General features: G+C 42.5%; 1 protein-coding gene across 1 annotated transcript; it reads left to right on the forward strand.

Moving 5' to 3' along the window:
- Nucleotides 1-7,747: 7,747 nt before the first annotated feature.
- Nucleotides 7,748-21,067, forward strand: LOC135540320 (monocarboxylate transporter 1-like). Its single transcript, XM_064966908.1, has 5 exons — nucleotides 7,748-8,054; nucleotides 12,124-12,397; nucleotides 15,934-16,077; nucleotides 16,408-17,193; nucleotides 17,335-21,067. Exons 2-5 carry the CDS (start codon nucleotides 12,181-12,183, stop codon nucleotides 17,592-17,594), a joined length of 1,407 nt encoding a protein of 468 aa, XP_064822980.1. The 5' UTR covers nucleotides 7,748-8,054; nucleotides 12,124-12,180; the 3' UTR covers nucleotides 17,595-21,067.
- Nucleotides 21,068-22,663: the final 1,596 nt, after the last annotated feature.

Raw genomic sequence — 22,663 nt, forward strand, 5'->3', positions numbered from 1 at the left:
GTACAGTAGGAACATCTGTACACCGGTACAGTAGGAACACCTGTACACCTGTACAGTAGGAACACCTGTGCACCTGTACAGTAGCAACACCTGTACACCTGTACACCTGTACAGTAGCAACACCTGTGCACCTGTACAGTAGCAACACCTGTGCATCTGTACAGTAGCAACACCTGTACACCTGTATAGTCGTAGCACCTGTGCACCTGCACAGTAGCAACACCTGTACACCTGTACAGTAGCAACACCTGTACGCCTGTACACCTGTACAGTAGCAACACCTGTACGCCTGTACACCTGTACAGTAGCAACACCTGTACGCCTGTACACCTGTACAGTAGCAACACCTGTACGCCTGTACACCTGTACAGTAGCAACACCTGTACGCCTGTACACCTGTACAATAACAACACCTGTACACCTGTACAGTAGCGACACCTGTACACCTGTACAGTAGCAACACCTGTACGCCTGTACAGTAGCAACACCTGTATAACTGTACAGTAGGATCACCTGTATACATGTAGGAACACCTGTACACCTGTACACCTGTGCAGTAGCAACACCTGTACACCTGTACAGTAGCAACACCTGTACGCCTGTACAGTAGCAACACCTGTATAACTGTACAGTAGGACCACCTGTATACATGTACAGTAGGAACACCTGTATTCATGTACAATAGGAACACCTGCACACCTGTACAGTAGGAACATCTGTATACCTGAACAGTAGGAACACCTGTACACCTGTACAGTAGGAACACCTGTACAGTAGGAACACCTGTATACCTGTACAGTAGGAACATCTGTACACCGGTACAGTAGGAACACCTTGTTCACCGGTACAGTAGGAACACCTGTACACCGGTACAGTAGGAACACCTGTACACCTGTACAGTAGGAACACCTGTGCACCTGTACAGTAGCAACACCTCTACACCTGTACAGTAGGAACACCTGTACACCTGTACAGTAGCGACACCTGTACACCTGTACAGTAGCAACACCTGTACGCCTGTACAGTAGCAACACCTGTATAACTGCACAGTAGGATCACCTGTATACATGTACAGTAGGAACACCTGTACACCTGTACAGTAGGAACACTTGTATACATGTACAGTAGGAACACCTGCACACCTGTACAGTATGAACACCTGTACACCTGTACAGTAGCAACACCTGTACAGTATGAACACCTGTACACCTGTACTGTAGGAACACCTGTACACCTGTACAGTAGCAACACCTTTACACCTGTACAGTAGCAACACCTGTACACCTGTACAGTATGAACACCTGTACACCTGTACAGTAGGAACACCTGTACAGTAGGATCATCTGTATACCTGAACAGTAGGAACACCTGTACTGTAGGAACATCTGTATACCTGAACAGTAGGAACACCTGTACACCTGTACAGTAGGAACACCTATACAGTAGCAACACCTGTATACCTGTACGGTAGGAATACATTTACACCTGTACACCTGTACAGTAGCAACACCTGTACACCTGTACAGTAGGAACGCCTGTACACCTGTACAGTAGCAACACCTGTACACCTGTACACCTGTACAGTAGCAACACCTGTGCACCTGTACAGTAGCAACACCTGTGCATCTGTACATTAGCAACACCTGTACACCTGTATAGTCGTAGCACCTGTGCACCTGCACAGTAGCAACACCTGTATACCTGTACAGTAGGAACACCTGTACACCTGTACACCTGTACAGTAGCAACACCTGTACGCCTGTACACCTGTACAGTAACAACACCTGTACACCTGTACAGTAGCGACACCTGTACACCTGTACACCTGTACACCTGTACAGTAGGAACACCTGTACAGTAGGAATACCTGTGCAGTAGCAACACCTGTACACCTGTACAGTAGCAACACCTGTACAGTAGGAACACCTTTACAGTCGGAACACCTGTACACCTGTACACCTGTACAGTAGCAACACCTGTACACCTGTACACCTGTACAGTAGGAACAGCAATGTACAGTGGGGTACTGTACAGTAACAATATGGTACTATCTCGATCTTGAGAGATCATTGAAAAGTAATTTGTTATGTTTCTTGTTTAGGTTGGTCAGGGCGTGAGTTGGGTTGGACATTCTATGTTTTGTTCTAGTTTTGGGTTTCTATGTGTTTGGCCTGGTATGGTTCTCAATCAGAGGCAGCTGTCAATCGTTGTCTCTGATTGAGAACCATATTTAGGTAGCCTGTTTTTCCCAATGATTTGTGGGTAGTTGTTTTCTGTTTAGTGTATGTCAACATACAGAACTGTTTTGTTTCATTCGCCATTGTTATTTTGTTTAGTGTTCTCTGTTTAATAAGTATGAACATGGACACATACCATGCTGCATATTGGTCCGATCTCTCCTACTCCTCAGACGAGGACAACGAACGTTACACACTCATTGTTAGTGATGGCTGGTTAACAGCTGTTTAACAACTGTTTGTCCTTGATGATCTTTTTTGCCTTCCTGTGACATCGGGTGATGTAGGTATCCTGGAAGGCAGGTAGTTTGCCCCTGGTGATGTGTTGTGCAGACTGCACTATTCTCTGGAGAGCCCTACGGTTGCGGGCGGTGCAGTTGCCGTACCAGGCTGTGACACAGCACGACAGGATGCTTTCGATTGTGCATCTGTAAATGTGAGTGTTCTTGGTGACAAGACACATTGTCACCAAGGCGCTGTTGCGCCTTCTTAACCGTGCTGTCTGTGTGGGTGGACCATTTCCGTTTGTCTGTGATGTGTGGGCCGAGGAACTTAAAACTTTCCACCTTCTCCACTACTGTCCCTTCGATGTGGATAGAGGGGTGCTCCCTCTGCTGTTTCCTGAAGTCCACAATCATCTGCTTTGTTTTGTTGGTGTTGAGTGTAAGGTTTTTTTCTGACACCATACTCTGAGGGCCCTCACCTCCTCTCTGTAGGCTGTCTCGTCATTGTTGGTAATCAAGCCTACCACTGTAGTGTCGAACACACCCTTGTGGGGCTCCAGTGTTGAGGATCAGCGGGGTGGAGATGTTGTTTTCCTACCCTCACCACCTGGGGGCGGCCCGTCAGAAAGTCCAGGACCCAATTGCACAGGGCCGGGTCGAGACCCAGCGTCTCAAGCTTAATAACGAGTTTGGAGGGTACTATGTTATTAAATGCTGAGTTGTAATCAATGAACAGCATTCTTATTTAGGTATTCCTCTTGTCCAGTTGGGTTAGGACAGTGTGCAATGTGATTGCGTCGTCTGTGGACCTATTGGGGCGGTTAGCAAATTGGAGTTGGTCTAGGATATCAGGTATTGTGGAGGTGATATGATCTTTGACTAGTCTCTCAAAGCACTTCATGATGAGAGAAGTGAGTGCTACGGGGCGATAGTCTTTTCCTCAAAGTGAGCAAAGAAGTTGTTTAATTTTTCTGGGAGCAAAACTCCATGTCCGTGATGGGACTGGTTGTCTTTTTGTAATCCGTGATTGATTGTAGACCTTGCCACATACGTCTCGTGTTTGAGCCGCTGAATTGTGACTCTACTTTGTCTCTATACTGACAATTCGCTTGTTTGATTGCCTTCCGGAGGGAATAGCTACACTGTTTGTATTCAGTCATGTTTCCTGTCGCCTTGCCATGATTAAAAGCAGTGGTTCGTGCTTTCAGTTTTGCGCGAATTCTGCCATCAATCCACTGTTCCTGGTTGGGGAAGGTTTTAATAGTTACCGTGGATAATCACCGATGCACTTGCTAATAAACTCACTCACCGAATCAGCGTACACATCAATGTTATTGTCCGATGCTATCCAGAACGTATCCCGGAACGTGATCGAAGCAATCTTGAATCGTGGAATCAGATTGGTTGGACCAGCGTTGAACAGACGTGAGCGTGGGCATTTCCTGTTCCGTTTCTGTCTATAGGCTGGGAGCAACCAAATAGAGTCGTGGTCAGATTTGCCGAAAGGAGGGCAAGGGAGGGCTTTGTATGCGTCGCGAAAGATAGAGTAGCACTGATCCAGAATTTTGCCAGCCCGGGTTGATATGCTGATAAAATTTAGTGAGCCTTGTTTCCAGATTAGCCTTGTTTAAATCCCCAGCTACAATAAATGCAGCCTCAGGATATGTGGTTTCCAGTTTACATAGAGTCTAATTAAGTTCTTTCAGGGCCATTGAGGTGTCTGCTTGGGGGAGATATACACAGCTGTGATTATCATCGAAGAGAATTATCTTGGTATATAATGCGGTCGGCATTTGATTGTAAGGAATTCTAGGTCAGGTGAACAAAAGGACTTGAGTTCCTGTATGTTGTTATGATTACACCACGACTCATTAATCATAAGGTATACACACCCGCCCTTCTTCTTACTAGAGAGATGTTTGTTTCTGTCGGTGCGATGCGTGAAGAATGGGATATATATTAAGAAACCGGGTGACTGTACCGACTCTGATAACATATCCCGAGTGAGCCATGTTTACGTGAAACAGAGTATATTACAATCTCTGATGTCTCTCTGGAAGGCAACCCTTGCTCAAATTTCATCTACCTTGTTGTTCAAGAGACTGGACATTGGCGAGTAGTATTCTCGGGAGCAGTGAGCGATGTGCACATCTGACCTGGAGGCAGCTCCATCTGCCCCTTCTGCGGCACCGTTGTTTTGGATCGACTACTGGGATTCAATCTATTGTCCTGGGTGGTGGTCTAAACAGAGGACCCGCTTCGGTAAAGTCGTATTCCTGGTTGTAATGTTGGTAAGTTGATGTTGCCCTTATATCCAATAATTCTTCCTGGATGTATCTAATAAGACTTAAGATTTCCTGGGGCAAGAATGTAAGAAATAATACATAAAAAACTAAATAATTGTTACGCCCTGACCTTAGAGCCTATTAATGTCTCTAGTTGGTTTAGTCAGGGTGTGATTAAGGGGGGGCATTCTATGTGTTGTATTTCTTTGTGTTTGGCCAAGTGTGGTTCCCAATAAGAGGCAGCTGTCTATTGTTGCCTCTGATTCCCAATCATACTTAGGTATCCTTTTTTCCCACCTATGTTGTGGGATCTTGTGCTTGTATTGTTTCCGTTGAGCCCTACAAGGCTGTACGTTTCGTTGGTTCTCTTTTTCTTGTTGTTTCTGGTTATCGTTCAAAAATATGATTAACCTACCCCACGCTGCATCTTGGTCTCCTTCTTCATCCGACGAACATCTCTGTCAGTGATGCATAATTCTTATTGGAATCCAGCCAGGATATCCACCAAGTGGAATTGTTAAACATCTCTGTCAGTGATGCATAATTCTTCAATCAACTGGAATCCAGCCAGGATATCCACCAAGTTTGGATTTATCTTTTGTTAAAATTACCCAATCAATGTACATGCATTCAGTAAAAGACTGAAAATCTCCATGCAAAAGAGCATGTAGGAAAGTTATATTGTAGAAAACTACCTTTCAAAATCAACTGGAACCCTTTCTTCCAAAACATCTTGGGATGGTAACTGGTGCAATACATTTGCAATTACTAACAGTTTCTTCCAAAACACTGTTCTTGGGATGTTAAAGGTTTGTGTAGACCATTTGTATCAACCAATCAAGGTACATTCAAAAACACTGTTCTTGGGATGTTAAAACTAAGACCATTTCTTGAAAATCTCCATGCAAAACACTGTTCTTGGGATGAAATGTTATAGACCATTTGGTTCTACCCTTTTCTTCCAAAACACTGTTCTTGGGATGTTAAAGGATCATTTGCCTTCAAAGAACCCTTTCTTCCAAAACACTGTTCTTGGGATGTTAAAGGTTCTAGGTAGACCATTTGCCTTACAAATAACCCTTTTCTTCCAAAACACTGTTCTTGGGATGTTAAAGGTTCTAGGTAGACCATTTGCCTTACAAAGAACCCTTTCTTCCAAAACACTGTTCTTGGGATGTTAAAGGTTCTAGGTAGACCATTTGTCTTACAAAGAACCCTTTCTTCCAAAACACTGTTCTTGGGATGTTAAAGGTTCTAGGTAGACCATTTGCCTTACAAATAACCCCTTTCTTCCTGAAAGGGTTCTTCTGATCAAAACGATTTTTGGTAGAACCCTATGCGATGCAAAGAACCCTTTTGGAACCCTTTTTCTAAGAGTGTAACTAAATCATTGTATTCTAATAATTAGCACCTTTGACAAGGAAAAACACCATGTAGCCAACAGACATTCAGATATCATGAACTGGGAGGGGATGATGTCATTATCTCTTGTGTGTAGACCTGTGATTGGAAAAACACTGATTCTGATGTGAGTAAACTGATAAGCAGCATCAACAAGGTTCATTGTGATCCACACGTACTGCAGGTGTTGCATGTACGACAGCAGTCTGAAATAATGTATCTACTCTTCAGAGAGCGAGCAATTGGAGGGCACGCTGTGATGATGTGGTGCTTTAATATATTATGCCAAGTTGGCTATGGTAAAGGATTTATTTTCAAATAGGGAGTGGAGCAGACAGGAAGAAATGACCCTGACTGCTGAATGAAAGTGAAGAGAGGATTAGAGGCAGGATACATCCAAAGGTGGAATAATTGTCTTAAGCTGTTTAATTATGCATGCACAGAATGTCACGTATTCCGGAGGTGTTACCTGAATGGCTTAGTAAAAAAAATGTGTCCCAAAGCCATGATATGCAAAATTGTGCTGCACACTGAAATTAAAGGAGCAATCTGCAATTGCTACATCCATTTTTGGATATATAAGTTAATGATATGGACCCATTGATTCATGAAGAACGTAACTTGAATGCCACAAGTTTATTTAAACTGTCGTACACCCTCAGAACCCTAAATATAAGCTTGTTTTACTCGAATGTTTGTAAACAAATTAAATGTAAACAAACACCATATAGCCTCCAAACATGGGTTTAAACAATATTTTTTATATCATGAATGGTCAGTCCTCCATAGATCTGTCTGTGAATTTGAGAGTGGTTACATTTCTCCAGCCCCATCCCTCAGCTTGTTACCGAAACAGTGGTAGGGATTATTGTTTCAAATATGGATTATCCCTTTAATGTAATTGAGCTGATAACCTGGCTGCTAGTTGTTGTGTGATTGGGGTGTAATCAGTGGAGCAGACAGAGTCACAACCACCATCCACCATGTGGAATGCCCTTATTAGGTTTCTAATAAAGGGAGGGACACTAAACAAACAAACAAAACAAGGACTGTGTTGTTCAAAAGCCATCAGTGTTATATCACATGGTGGTCCCCTACAAGGAATGTTTTATTTGCAATACAGTAGTGCTCTATGTTTGTTAACCTCCAGCAGCGCTCAGGGATGTTTCCTTTCCCAAGCCCTGACCATCGAGCACCGTCACAGCGGGGGGAGTTGAACTAAGGCCTCACCTAAAGGTAACCTCTGAAGTGATCAGAATGATGTCTGCTAATGTTTCCCTGGAGACCAGAGGGGAACAACAAAAGCTGCTTAAGAGGGAGCCAGTTGTTTGATTGCTGTGACTACCAATATCCTGTAATCTATTGTCTATACAATTATGAAAGAAATCAATGGCCAACAGGCATGTTATCTCTTAGGCCCAGACATTAGTGTATATCCTACTGTTTGAAGTTTCACATAGGGCCAATAGTGCAGTACATGTGAGCTGGAGACACAAGGCAAAAGGAGGTGGGGAAAACATTTTAGGGGCACGGCTCTAATCCTCAAACAGCCAATAAGAGGCAGACTGGACTGACCTCATCAGTAAGCACTCTAGTATCTTGGCCGGTCCAGTTGTTTGAACTGGCCACTGAATGAACCAAACTTTGTCAACTTCTCTTCCATTTTACAGACCAGCACTTATTCAGACTCCAAAGTGTTCATTTCCCCAGCACAGGGACACTGCTTGTAGTAGTGGAGGTAGAGGTTCTATTCTATGGGAGAATCTCAGACATCCTAGACTTAGACTTCTGTAGAGGTCTTTTGCTTCTTACACAGAGAAGCCCTGTTCTGAAGTGCCTCATTGAGAGGAGAGCTCCCCATCTCAGCCTGTAGAGCTCATCTGGAACGAGGAGGAGCTGCTGGCAAGGTAAGATGCGACCAACCCACACATCCATATGTACATGTGGTTACTCTGCATAAGCTCTGAGATGTCAATTTGCTCTTGGAGAAGCATTCTCATTTGCATGTTAAAAATAAAATGTATGAAAGGAGAAAGGAGATTTTCTTGAAAGGATCTTACTGATATGTTTAATGTGACACATGTCAAGTTATTATGTGAGTGCATATTCTCTTTATAGTTCATGCTTTGTAAAAAAAAAAACTAGTATTCTCTTTATTGTTTATGCCCTGAAAAGAAAAAAAAGAGTATTTTGTTTATTGTTCTGAAAAGCATTGACAGAAGTGGTCATGATCATGACGGCTCACCTTGGGATCATGATGGTATTGAGCAGGATGCTTGAGGCATGTCTGCAATGGAAATCAATGCGGATAGCCTACTACAAAACCACATTACCTGTAGTATCACTCTCATTCCTACCAAGCCTTCAACCTGAATCCCACTGCTGCTATTGTAAGGCTTTAGAAGACAATACTGAAATAACCTAATATTAGTCTAACAACCCAGCTTCTGTCCTGTGCTGTGATCCCCATCCATTTCTGTCAGTCACATATCCATTTAGAGGGCCATGTTAGCTTAGCAGCCAAAGTCCTGGGGCTTCTGAACACTATGTTCGCTCGCCTATCTGAAGCGGCAAGATGTCTGCGAGGGATTTAACCTTGAAGAAGTTAAGACATAGACCTTGTCGTGACACAGCCAATGTTCGATAGTGCCAAGAACGTGCCGCTGGGGGCGTTTGAAGCAGCGTGTTCCGTCTCGAGTGGCACGGTCAGGCTGCCCACTTTGGCTGCTTATTATAGACCTTTGGCCAATGTGGGGTCCATTGTTCATCTTGACTCATATTTCATCCTCCATGCAAGCAGCTGTCTGCATATGATAAACCTAGAAACCAGGTTAAAGTGGAGTCTTTAACTCACAGATTACTGGCTACTTATGTGCAAAGAGTCTGCAAAGTTTTCAGTATTCTTGAGTGGATGAAATGGACCCCTTATTTATTTCAATATTATTAACCTTGATGTGTTGATTAGTCATTAATACACATTACTGTATGTCCTGACTTTCTCCTCCATTCATCAATTAAAACAGACAATCACTACTCAGTCTTGTCCGTGTGGGACTCAACGACCTATGTAAGCTCATGCACAGAATGTATGCCACGCATGTGCCCTGGTTTGTGCCCTGTGCCCTGGTTTGTGCCCTGTGCCCTGGTTTGTACCCTAGATTGTACCCTGGCTTATGCTCTGTACCCTGGCTTGTACCCTGGATTGTACCCTGTGCCCTGGCAAATACATGTGCTGATTGAAAGACCGTTGAACAAGTAAACAATACTATTTTCAGACAGACATATCTTTGAGCTGACCTTTGTTCTCAGGACAGGAGGTAAAGCCGATAGCTGTAAGAGGACACCCAGCACATTGTATTCTCAACACCCATTTAACAGAACAGCCCACTCCCGTTAAGTGCACTTCGGATATGTGAAAACTCCTGTGCAATACAGTTTTCAAGTCCCAATTCAATAACATGTTATTTTATTCATGCTTATAACTGCATGATGTGGTTTAGTTCACTCTGTCACTACAGTTCCAAGCCATTATATTTCCTGTATCAAGAGTGGACTGAAACGTTCCATTTCCACAGCATCACAGCAGTATGCTAAGTTATTCTTCACATTCATCTGCATCTCACTTCTATGAAACTGCTCACTATATAGAAAGTTGACTTACCTGCTCTCATTTATCATAGCTGTTCCGGTGAGAAATTGATTTGCACCATGCCATGTTTGTACTGCGTACTACATAGTTAAAAGAGCATGCTGAAGTACCCAGAAGTCCTCATCAGATAATGGCTGAAATTTAAGTTGATAGGGAACACAGTCTTCTTTTTCCTTTCTCTCTCTACAGAGTACATCCGCTAACAGGGGAAGATTGTAAACCAGCATAAGGATACACATTTGGTCGAATTAGTCTTTCATCTTTGCCTGGAGTGTGAATTACTTTAAGAGATTTCAATGGCAGCCTTCACTATATTTAGGTGAAATTTGAGGGGAATCTTGGGATACCCATATCCAACATGAATGGATCTGCAATATAAACTGGGTGGTTCGAGCCCTGAAGGCTGATTGGCTGACAGCGGCAGGGTAGCCTAGTGGTTAGAGCGTTGGACTAGTAACCGGAAGGTTGCAAGTTCAAACCCCCGAGCTGACAAGGTACAAATCTGTCATTCTGCCCCTGAACAGGCAGTTAACCCACTGTTCCTAGGCCGTCATTGAAAATTAGAATTAGTTCTTAACTGACTTGCCTAGTTAAATAAAGGTAACAAAAAAAATATCAGACTGTATACCACGGGTATAACAAATTTTTATTTATTTTTACTGCTCTAATTACGTTGGTAGTCAGTTTATAATAGCAATAAGGCACCTCGGGGTTAGCGCTATATGGTCAATATAGCACAGCTATGGGCTGTGTCCATGCTCTCGGCGTTGCGTCCCGCTTAAGAACAGCCCTTAGCTGTGGTATATTCACCATATACCACACCCCCAGGCCTTATTGCTTAAGTATAACACATAGGGACATCCTGAAAATGTTTTGTAAATCAACTGAGAAACACAGAGGCTGTCATACAGAAAGAAGCCTGCTGTATGTCATTGACTCATTATATTACCTTTGCATCAAAGCTCTGTCTGGAGGACTGAATTAGGAGGAAATAATGGGCTTTTGAAAAAGACACCCCACTTTCCTCCAGCTCTTCTGTATTTAATCAATGCAATCACATCACCCCAGCTCAACTAGCTTAGCGTCACTACATCTCAAATTCTGAAAAGATACAGTACATGCAGAGGTTCCACTGTGCAATGCAACACACAAACTGCTAATCCTATGCTGTTTCCACTACCACAGAAGGCCATTACTTCCCTTAGATCAAGAGTCCTCTCCACAGAACATGCAGCAACTCTAAATCATTACCCTCTTTATGAGAGCATAGCCCCAAGCTTCCTAGGAAGCTGAATTCAACCTGTATTCATGGTTTGATAAATGTGCACTGTGGATGGGTTCCTCGGTGTAAACAATATAGTAAGCCATTTGACTCTGCAGATGGGCCTGTATTCACAAGCTCAGAAGTGAGGGGGGAGTATAGTGGAGGGCTGGATTTACAGTAAAAAGAAGCTCCAGAAATGCCTCCCACACAGTGAATATTGGGCTTTTTAGGATGAATCTTCTTGGCAAATCAAATTGATCCATTTACTTCTGAAACACTGAGGATGAAGTCATGGATTCTGCGTTTCATACCACTGGTAAGAAATAATCATGCAAATGTGCTAAAGGTGAAACTATTTAAGTCAACATTTATCTTATATGACCAAGCCATTGAAGTTAACAGGACATGTGCTTGCATTTCCGCTCTCTCTGATTGATATTTAGTTCTAGCTGCTATAGCATTGCCTTTCAGGACATTACCATGACACACCTGTGATACGTACCAGAGGTAGCTATTCGGGGAGGAAATGGGAACACCCTGTAAATAAACACAGGCTTATCTTGTGAAAGCAGCATGTGAAATCCTGCTGACATGAACCATACAGCATTGGCTCCAGTCATGCACAGTCAACATACAGTGTAGTATTCAAATCATTTTTCAAAGGAAATTAAATGAATCTGAATAGATAAGATACATTTTGCTTCTCAAATTCTGAAAGGAGGCAAAATGCACTGTATCTGACTTTAAAAAATAATAATAATAATTTTACCCTGTTTTCTCCCCAATTTCATGGTATCCAATTGGTAGTTACAGTCTTGTTTCATCGCTGCAACTCCAGTACGGGGGACACCTTTACAGTGAGGAAACACCCAGATTTAACTTTATGATTAAATGTTTCTTTTCACATCGTGAAAGATTGTTAACATAGTTCGATTACCCCCAAAAAACTATATTTGCTTAGTGCAGGATGAACAATACAATTTTCAAAAGATTCTCAGTTAACTGGTTAACTGAATTCTAGCTTTGAAAGTTTCTGAAAACTTGATTAATCTTTCTCCAACAGGTGCCCATTGCTGTGTAGGTTCCTGCGTGCAGGATCTTGGTGAGCAGAACAGCAGCCATGCCGCCTGCCATGGGAGGACCCCAGGGGTACACCCCTCCAGAGGGGGGCTGGGGCTGGGCAGTAGTGGTGGGAGCCTTCATCTCCATCGGCTTCTCCTATGCCTTTCCAAAGTCCATAACCGTCTTCTTCAAGGAGATTGAGGTCATTTTCGACTGCACCAGCAGCCAGGTGTCATGGATCTCCTCCATCATGCTGGCAGTGATGTATGCCGGAGGTGAGCTGGAGAATAGATTAGGGCTGGCCTGGTAATTACTAGACGGATATTCGTGTACCAAACATTCATGTAAGCTCGCAAGATATGGCGGTTAGCAAGGCTAGAATAGTGCACCCCTACCGGAAATGTGTGAGATGTGTGAGTCTTCGGAAACGTCAACTTGGCTTCCTTTAAAAAATATATATATATGATGCAAAACTGAAGCATAATGATAGCTATGATGAAAAATTTGACAATGTCTACCATCATCCTTCTTTAAACAGACACTGTACAGCACCTTTTAACATGCCTGGATCTGGAGGCCTCTATTAGGCATCCGTATTCACAGTGGACCTTTCAGTGAGAATGCGTACACTCTTTATTTTGCACAGTGGATCGTTCATGCACGTCCTATTCTTCAAGTACAAACAGCTCCTGTAGTTTCCCACCCATTGACTGTGTGGAGTAAGGTCACTGGGCACCAGATCAAGACGAAGTGTTTTGTCCAAAAGGAGACAGCGATGCCTGAATCAAACCACTGTCATTGAAATGATACAAATGGGTCTCTAGAATGCTTTTACTCTTCCATCCATTGAAGCATAGTTATTAACAGTGCAACAGTATCTGTCTCTACAGTCCGTGGATGGGGTTCCGCTCTTCCTCATTGTACTTGTTAATGCTCTGATCAGATGAATGTTGTCCCAGGTGTCTTCTGAGGCTGAGGAGATTAAATGATTTACATGAGAGTGGCAGGTGAGGCAGACTGTGTCAGCTGGTCTAGCTTCCTGTACTGACTGGGTTGAATCAAACGCTAGGTGTCAGACAGGTCTTCCCAGTGGAGCGTTGATACGCCTCTTTTCATCTGCATGACTTTCAACACGAACAGACAGAACAGTAATCAGAGGGACTCTTGTACTCGATACTCGTAGTCCCACAAGAAGAGGTCTGAGGCTGGATTTTTTTTAAAGCACTGTCAAATAGTGAACAGGCTCGTTTTCTCTCAAGAAGGTGGAGATAAACTGAATAAACATATCCCCGGGGTGTGATGCTGTTTTAGAAAATGTCCTCTTTTTTCCATATTGATGTTGTCCTGTATACATTGTTATTAGCTGCACACTTCTACAGCATTTTCAGTTAGCTCAGTAGTAGTGCCTATTTACAATAACATGTGGAAGAAAAACTACTGAAGGAGTAATTACCAAAACACTGAACTGTTGAAAGGATTAGTGCTGATATGTTCCAAGTGTAGTACCACATATTGTATACGGTACAGTAGGTCAAGCTTCAGCAATAGCAACACTTTATGAAGAACGCTTTAACGATTTCTGAACCATTTGCCTATTTCAGTATAGAGGGGACCAGCACCATGTGTACATATGGTCCACTCAGAGATAAGCTACCATTTCCCTACTCTAGTACATAGCTGCCCCCCAGCAGACCAGTGAATGAATGCTATTTACTGTTCAGCAGCCCATTCCCTCAAAAGGTAGCACTTAGCTCTGGCGCACATTCAGGACCTGCATGGGCGAAAGCCAGGTCATTGGTTCATGCAGTAGCTTTGTCTCAGATGGTTCCCAGTTCTCCCACTCTGAATGTTGCCTGTTAGTTGGGCTGTGGACACATGACTGCCTGGCTGGCTGCGCATGATGAGGAGCACATGACTGTGTGGGGGCTGACCTCTGACCTTTCTACTGGACCGGAACACACAGGCCCTGTCAGACTCAGACCCTAATGACGTCTATGACCCAATCCTGGCAGGCCTTAAAACGGGGGTTTACAGCCAACAGTGCACAGCACACAATGTGTTCTTCTAGATTGTAGTTAAAGTAATCAATGAGTAATTGAATCAAATGGCTTTAGAAAGTCATTCTTTACATTAACAGCTGTCGCAAAGTAAACAACAGGAACCTGGCCTAGACCCCCAAAGAGCAAGCAGCAGTACAGGGGCAATCCATGCTTAATTTTGCATGTATGCTTACTGGTGCTACAGAAAATGGGTTGTGTTTCTTGGCTTATTCAAGAAACACAGTTGCCATAAAGATTTATTGTAGAGTGTTTGTGTCATCCATGAACGTTACAAAAAAATCATGTTACGGAAAATGTATACATTGACTAAATAATGGGGCATAATCCTCTTGTCTTGACCTCTCTTTAATTTCTTTCCTATCCTTCTCATAATGTCTTATATCATCAGGGTTGGTCTTAGGCTGCCTCCTCAGACTTTTCACCCCCTCACCAGCTCATCTTCAGAGAGAGAGAGGGGACAGGCTCTTTGTTGGTGTTTAGCCTCGCCTGTATTACAATCTAAAAAGCCTTTGTCGTGTTCCGAGCTGGCAAATGAGTCTGGACAACCTCTAAACAAAAACTGTCACATTCCATTTAGGTTCCTTCAGTGGTGCCGGGATTTGGCAGGGAGGCTGAAGCGTCTTCCACATGGATCTTCGCTCCCAGTTAGGCCTTGTTGGTATAGGCCAGACAGATGGTGGGCATGCAGCCAGCAGAACTCTGCATGCCATCTAATCATATATGTTTTCAAGTTGTAGTGAGCTAGAGGTTGTTAGGCTCATTTTATGGCCCATAGTTACCTTAAATTTGTGTTGCCAAACTCTGAGATTTAGCCAAACCTAAATGGAATTACTATGTTTCAGTCTAAGACTATAACAAAGTGGAGCTATTGTGAATGTAGCCTCCAAAGCTTCCAGTAGGGAAGGTGATAGGGTATGTAGAAGTAGAACATTGACTAGAAAAACTATGAGTAGGCTATGTTTACCAAGTCCTATCAGTAGACAAACTGTCTATTTCAACAGCAGTAGGAGGCTGAGTGGGACAAAGGTAGTTTCCCTCTCAATGTGAAGCTCTCATCTTTCAAAATGAAGGGATATTATTTACTATTACATGGGAACTATGGTAGATTACCCATAGGAAATGAGTGACTACGTGTAACCTGCTCTACTGTGGAGTACTTTAAATGTATTTTTTCTATACCCAACCTCTCTAGCACAAACACACATAAAATATTGCACAGGATTTTACAGTAGCCTAGTTAGAATTGCTCTTTAGCGACAGAGCCCTCTTCTTTTGTCATTCTCCGCACATACATTAGGAATACACAAACTGTAGCCACACCTCACAATATCTTGTTTCATCGCGATTGTCTTGTTTTCTGTGCGATTGCATTGCCAACAGTGGCTAGACCAGAGGAATTGCTGCAGTGCAGCAGTGAGACAAATCATTGCAGAAGTTGTGTGGAAGGTCTGGCTGCACCAGCGTTTCTCAGAGTTGGGGCTTTAGGGACCTCTAGTGGTGAACTATAACATTTCTCTAAAATAGACTTCTTACGGTAGTCTAATTCGCATTTTCACCTATTAAATATTTAAAATCACGTTAATCAAGGAAATTAATTCAAGATGCGAATTTACAATCCTCTAAAGTTTTTTAAATTAAATTTCGATAGTCATTATGGTATAGTCAGTTATGCTTGGGCATATTTGCCTAAAGTGAATTTTCCCAACGTATGAATCATCTTGATTGTTTGCTTTGTATTTGTCACCTTTCAGGTCCTATCAGCAGTATCCTGGTTAATAAGTATGGGAGTCGTCCCGTCATGATGTGTGGAGGATTCCTGTCCGGCTGTGGACTGATTGCTGCCTCCTTCTGCAACTCAGTGGAAGGACTTTACTTCTGTGTGGGAGTGGTCGGAGGTAGGCCTCTTTCATGGATAGTGCTATCCGGGATCCTCGGAACGTCCCTAGCTTAAACCTGAACCCCTACCTTAACCATTTTACATTTCAACTTCAATGGAGAGTAGGGACATCCCAAGGAACCCGAATAGCAAGGATATGTTCATTAGTTTACTGTTCATTAGTTGCTGTTGTTGAAGAAATGTATTGCCCTCTGGGGCCCTCTTCAGGAACTCTATCACTTTCTCGTATCCTAAATTTCCTTTCCGTCTGGTTTCATGTGTTATGTATAATGAATAACTATGCAGTCTGATATTGAACTGAATGAATGTATTGAATATATTTCAACAGGTTTGGGACTGGCATTCAATCTGAACCCAGCCCTTACTATGATTGGGAAGTACTTCTACCATAAGCGGCCCATCGCCAATGGAATCGCCATGGCAGGCAGCCCAGTGTTCCTATCCACCCTGGCCCCTCTCAACAGCTGGTTCTTTGACCAGTTTGGTTGGAGGGGCAGCTTCCTGATCCTGGGAGGCCTGCTGTTCAACTGCTGCGTCGCTGGTTCTCTCATGAGACCCATCGGACCAAAACCACAGCCTGCAGTGAAAAGTGAAGATGCTGCCAAGGAGAGTACGACGTGTGGGCAGAAGTGTAACAGTTTTATCGACCTCACGCTGTTCAAACACCGGGGCTTCGTGCTCTACCTCATGGGTAACGTCATCATGTTCTTTGGTCTCTTCTCCCCACTAGTATTCCTTAGTAACTTTGCCAAGAGCAGGGACATCCCCAAAGAGAAGGCAGCCTTCCTGCTGTCTGTTCTGGCCTTTGTGGACATGGTGGCCCGGCCCTCCATGGGCATTGTGGCCAATACAAAGTGGATACGACCCAGGGTGCAGTACTTCTTTGCCTGCTCTGTGCTGTTGAACGGTGTGTGCCACGTCCTGGCGCCCATTTCCGTGGACTACACAGGCTTCGTTATCTATGCCATCTTCTTTGGCTTTGCCTTTGGCTGGCTGAGTGCAGTGCTGTTTGAGACGCTCATGGACCTGGTGGGAACGCAGCGCTTCTCCAGTGCAGTGGGACTGGTCACCATTGTGGAGTGTGGGCCTGTCTTGTTAGGTCCCCCTATGTTAGGTGAGTGCACACATGTATGTGTAGCTTACTTAAGCTCCTTGTTTCTATTTAAAGAAGTTCAATCATTTAACTGGTTTATTTTTTTATGAAAAGCACTTAACTTATGATACAAGTTAGAATTAATATTTTGTTCGGTCACAGGGAAGTTCAAAGACATCTACAATGACTACCAATACACCTACCAGAGCTGTGGGGTGATCCTTATCATTGCCAGTGTGTTCCTGTTCGTGGGGATGGGTACCAACTACCGGTTGTTGGACAAAGAGAAAAAGGAGGAGGAAAGGAAGGCTAAACTGGAGGGAAAAGAAGAAGAGACCAACAAGGACAATGCTTCCAAAGAAGCCACCAATGACAGGGTGAGAGCAGTTGACGAGACAAAAACGGCAGAAGACATAATCTAACTTTCCTTGACATCAAATTCACGCATTCACATGGTACCTCAATACAGTCAATGAGATAATGTAGACATCAAATTCATTTGGTTTAAGTCTTTCATGTAAACATATTTCTTCACCAGTTCCATTTCTGTCATTGAATAATGTACTATCAGCATAATATGACTGTGTCAAGATACACGTATGTATGCAACTGCCCTACCAAAAAATACTATATTTTACTGGAGTCCAAATAGTACATTTTCTGCATAAGTGTTGTGATATATTTAAGAATATTATTATATACAGGTAATTCCTATGTGTATAGTGTATTTGGCATTTCAGAAGTCCACCTTAAATAACTACAATGTACAGTATTATTCTGTGAAAGCACTAGTGCTTTTAGAAGGTTAAATGAATCACTGTAACATTTTGTTCACACTGTCATGATGATTGGTAGGTTTCTTTAATCTCCGAAAGCATTGTTACATGAATAATCAGGAATAGTCTCTTGATATTCACAGTTCTTCAATTCATCTTCAAAATAATTATATTCCCGTGTTGACTGCACAGCTAAAAAGCTAGAGAGACCGATAACAACACCAAAGATAATCCAGTTTGAAGACTTGCAGAAACTGCTTCTGCAATATGATTCCCCGTTCACACTTGTGGAGTTGTCACTATTTACAAAAATTGGCTATATCCAGGGGTGCAACTTTGGTTTTAGAAGTGGGGGGGGGACATAACCATAGTTAGTTTTTTAATCCAGTCGGATAAACACTCCAAACAGCCTACTCCAAACAGCCTACCCTTCCGCATGGTCCTAAAGCACACCATTGCCTCATTTTGTATCATATTCAAATGATAAAATTAGGGAGGGACAAAAATGCAATTTCTAAATGTGGGGGGGACATGTCCCCCTCGTCCCCAGTGAGAGTTGCGGCCCTGACTATATCGTTAAAATTATGTAAACAAAAATGGGGATTTTTGGTATTCATTTAAGTTTAGGCATAAGGTTAGCATTTTGGTTAAGGTTAGGTTTATAATCAGATTTAAAAAAATAGAAATTGCAGAAAAAGGCTGGGTTTAGCCATATTTATCACTATATGCATCTGGTAACTAGTGATGACCACATTTTTAGCTAGCTAAACTCATGAATAGAAACACATTATCAGGTCTAACGGTTGTCTTGCTCCAAAATGGGAATGTGTAGGCCCTAAAATCAATGGCACTAATTAAATATAAATTTGTTTTTTACAAAAAAATATGTACGTGTCAGTACGTCACTTTCACGAGGTTGGAATAATAACTACTTTAGCCATTGGCTCGAATCTAGGTTGTGCCTTTAGATTTTGAGAACATTTACAGAATTTTGCACTTCTATCGCTGACATCTCATTCCGGGCCTGGTCTTCTTGGTCTGTTTCGCAAGCGTTTCCAGAAGCCCCCCCAACAAGATGCCCAAGTTTCCGACTTGAAATTTTGAGAACATTTAGATTTTGAGAACATTTACAGAATTTTGCACTTCTATCACTGACATCTCATTCCGGGCCTGGTCTTCTTGGTCTGTTATGCAAGCATTTCCAGAAGTACCCCCCCCCCCAATAAAATGCCCAAGTTTTCCCAAGTTGGATGACCATTGAAACAAAAAAAATTACAGTCTGAGCTAAAAAAAAATCCCATTTCCCAGTTGTCTTGACTGCACTGAAGTCGGAGATTTCCGAGTTTCCAGTTGTTTTGAATGCAGTAATTGTGACAACACCAAAGACAATACAACACTCTTGAACTATGAAGGGTGCAATTGGGGGCGTTCCTGCATGTGGGCATTTCTGCATCTGTAGGAACCCCTCTTTATGTGTAAATTTGTCTTTCTTTTTGCTAGGACTCCGGTCCGCAGGCAGGAGGCGGGGGCACTCCAGTACAGTATGTGGTAGTTATGCATGCCGAAGAGGCAGGGGGACAACGGCAACTAGTTAGCTAGTAATGTTAGACAGTGTCCTTCGCCCCAAGCCTGTTGGGCATTCATTTCCCGCTGTTCTGTTAACAAGGTCGAGGGCAGTTGTTCGGCAGGCATTTAGGACACCGGGTAATAGCTAGCCAGTTAGTAGGCTAGGACTCCGGTACACAGTAGGTGGGATAGGTAGCTAGCTAGCACACCGGTACACAGTGTACTTTCCCCTGCCTGTCGGGCACTTTTTTCCGAAGTACTGTTAACGACAGTAAGGGCAGGTTTTCGGCAGGTGTTTAGGACAATTGGAGCTAACTAGTTAGCTAGCTAGGATTCCAGCAGGTTCGGCAAGCCGGAGCAAAACACACTGTGTGATAGCTAGCTAGTTAGCTAGGACTCCGGTACACAGCAGCAGAAGAAAGGTTGCTAGTTAACGATAGCTAGGACACCGGTAGACAGTGTACTTCGCCCATGCCTGTCATGCACTAGTTTCCCGCAGTTCTGGTAATAATGGCGAGGGCAGGTGTTTAGCAGGTGGGAATGAAGTACACTGTGTGCTAGCTTGTTAGCTTACTCGCTAGGACACCGGAACACAGCTCGCGGGGACGACTCCTGCAGATGGCTGTCGGGTGCGGTTCCTGCGGATGATTGGAATATCCAGCTACTACATTTCTTGCCTTAATCATTTAGCTATTTATCTCCATTAGGTGGCAGTATTTACTCTTACGTTAATGACTCTTGAGCTCCTGAAAGTTTATCCTCATCCCGGAGGAAATTGTTTGCACGTTATATTGGAAAATGACACTGTATATCACTGTTACTGATTGATGTAATTTTAAGTAACTGAAAAAATATTCCAGACACAACTACCTTGAGGTTGCACTAATGTCGCCTACTTGATGAGACTAAAGTCATAATTGTGAATGCAGAAATCAAGGGTTTGATCCAATGAAAGTTGTTAGGCATTGATTGTCATGTGATGGTACCCTGATCCATGAGGGAACAGACAATCTTTGGTCATTTTCATCATTTTCATATGTCCAAGGGCACTTGGAGGGTCTTGAAGGGATCCAGCTTTTTGTCAGAATTTACTTTTCATATCAGGGCTAGGAGAAATTACGCAGCAGGTTAGGAAAATTAGGTTAAGATTAGGAAAAGGGTCAGGGTTATCTAAAATGCGCAAAAAAGTGTCTACTCTTAATGTACATTTTTCAAAAGCTGGGTCCAATCTAGACATTACCGACTTGAAGGGAGGCACTTTGACGTCAACACACAAAGACACTTTTAATCATGTGTGTCATACATGGATGATGACCATGATGTGAATAGTTTTGTGAAATTTCAATGAATGTCTTTTTTTCTTTCCACAAGAAATAAAACTGAAATGGGATGTTGTGTTCATTAAGAGTTATTTACTTTGGCCTAAGTATAAAATAAAATATCCCCACAGCTATTGGACTGTTTGAATTAATTGGCTAACCTAGATTACAATGTTTCGATGTTTCCATTGATTAGTGTAATGCAGAGCAATATATTAAAAAAATATAAATGTATGACTGGTATAATGTACATTTATTTCACATATGTAGTCTATCTATTTGATACATTCTGCACACATTCACTTCAACAACTAAAACATCTGCCATTTGAACAAAACAAACATTGCCTTTCTTCACTTCCAGGTAGGGATCTACTAGCTAACATTTGCTCATATTTCACAATTAGATATTCATTATTTAGCTTGCTCGCTAAGTATGTTATTGCAAAATATTTTGTTTTTCTGTAAATGTGTCCAGTCTCTAGCTAGGTTAGCTAGCTAGCTAACTTTTTGCTGGCTAGCTGTTGTTGTGCCACTAACACACTTGCTCACTAACATTATCTACAAAAAAATAGCTATAGCCAAAAGACCTTGCTTGCTAGTTTACTAACTGTCAATAAAGTGCTATTGTCAATTAATATTAATGTTACCAATTCGTTGTCAGGATGGAGAGAGAGAGAGGATTCAACTTCAAGCTGTTGGTTCCTCCTACAGAGTCAAACCCACTCCCAGGCACAGTATGTTCAGCTGTTGGAAAGCCGCTCATGGAGCCACTCCTACCGCTGTCCTTCCTAAAACTCCCTAAAGTGCTAAAAACCGCCCCACACTCACAAATTCCAACACCCATCTATTTTTTGTGACTACCTGGACCTACCAATTGGTTTTAAAGTATTGAAACCAAACCATATGGATTTCAATGAAAAGTATTTGAATAAACATGAAATGGTGAATGGAAAAAGCGAACATCATTTCAAATAGGTTACATGTCCAACTAAACAGCATATATACACTCTAAATAGGTTAGGAGCCAGACAGGGAGCCTAAGAAGGAACGAAAATGAATTATTTAGGCTCTATTATTTCTATTATTTCAAGGCTATAGCCTACAAAGAAATACCTTGTCAGGCATGTACGAGTGTGACACTAGGCTGGCAGGGATATAAAGCGCTCAGCATTTTAACAACATTTCATTGCATTAAATAATGATAGTCTATACATTGCGCATATAGGCTGTGACTTACTTAGAATTAAGCACAAATGAAACAAAAAAATTACTTATTACTGCCTTTAAATTCATTTTTAGAAAACACGAGTTTGGCCAGTCTGGGGCTTAATATTCATGCGATCGCGCCTGCAGAGCCCGCAAGCAGCGGAGAATGTCCTCTCCACACTTGCAGACACGGGATTCTAAACACCCTTTTGGCTACTCTTGCCAGGCTGGGCAGAGATTCAATTGTGTTTTTAATTTATCTATAGGTAAGCCTAAGGTTTTTAGGCAAAATAACCCAATCAAAACGGAAAGCTCCTTGAACGTGGGTATATGCCAGGCCACTTCGGCCAAAATCAATTATGGCTTATTGTATAGATAATCGTATGACAATTAACGAAACGTTTAAGAGATCAGATGTTTAGTTGATAAACACTAAGCTACAATGACACACTTAGTTATCGACCCACCTTGTTCCTTTCTTTTACCATGTGCACGTAGTCAGTACACCATCATACTTTTGGGATAAGTGTCTTTTCAGATTCCACAATGATTCTTTAGTTGTTTCATGTAGCCATCGTGTAACAACTGCCATATCTCGCGGGTGACATCCGATCTGTAACAT

The sequence above is a fragment of the Oncorhynchus masou genome, chromosome 5 (genome assembly GCF_036934945.1).
Source record: "Oncorhynchus masou masou isolate Uvic2021 chromosome 5, UVic_Omas_1.1, whole genome shotgun sequence".
NCBI lineage: Eukaryota > Metazoa > Chordata > Actinopteri > Salmoniformes > Salmonidae > Oncorhynchus > Oncorhynchus masou.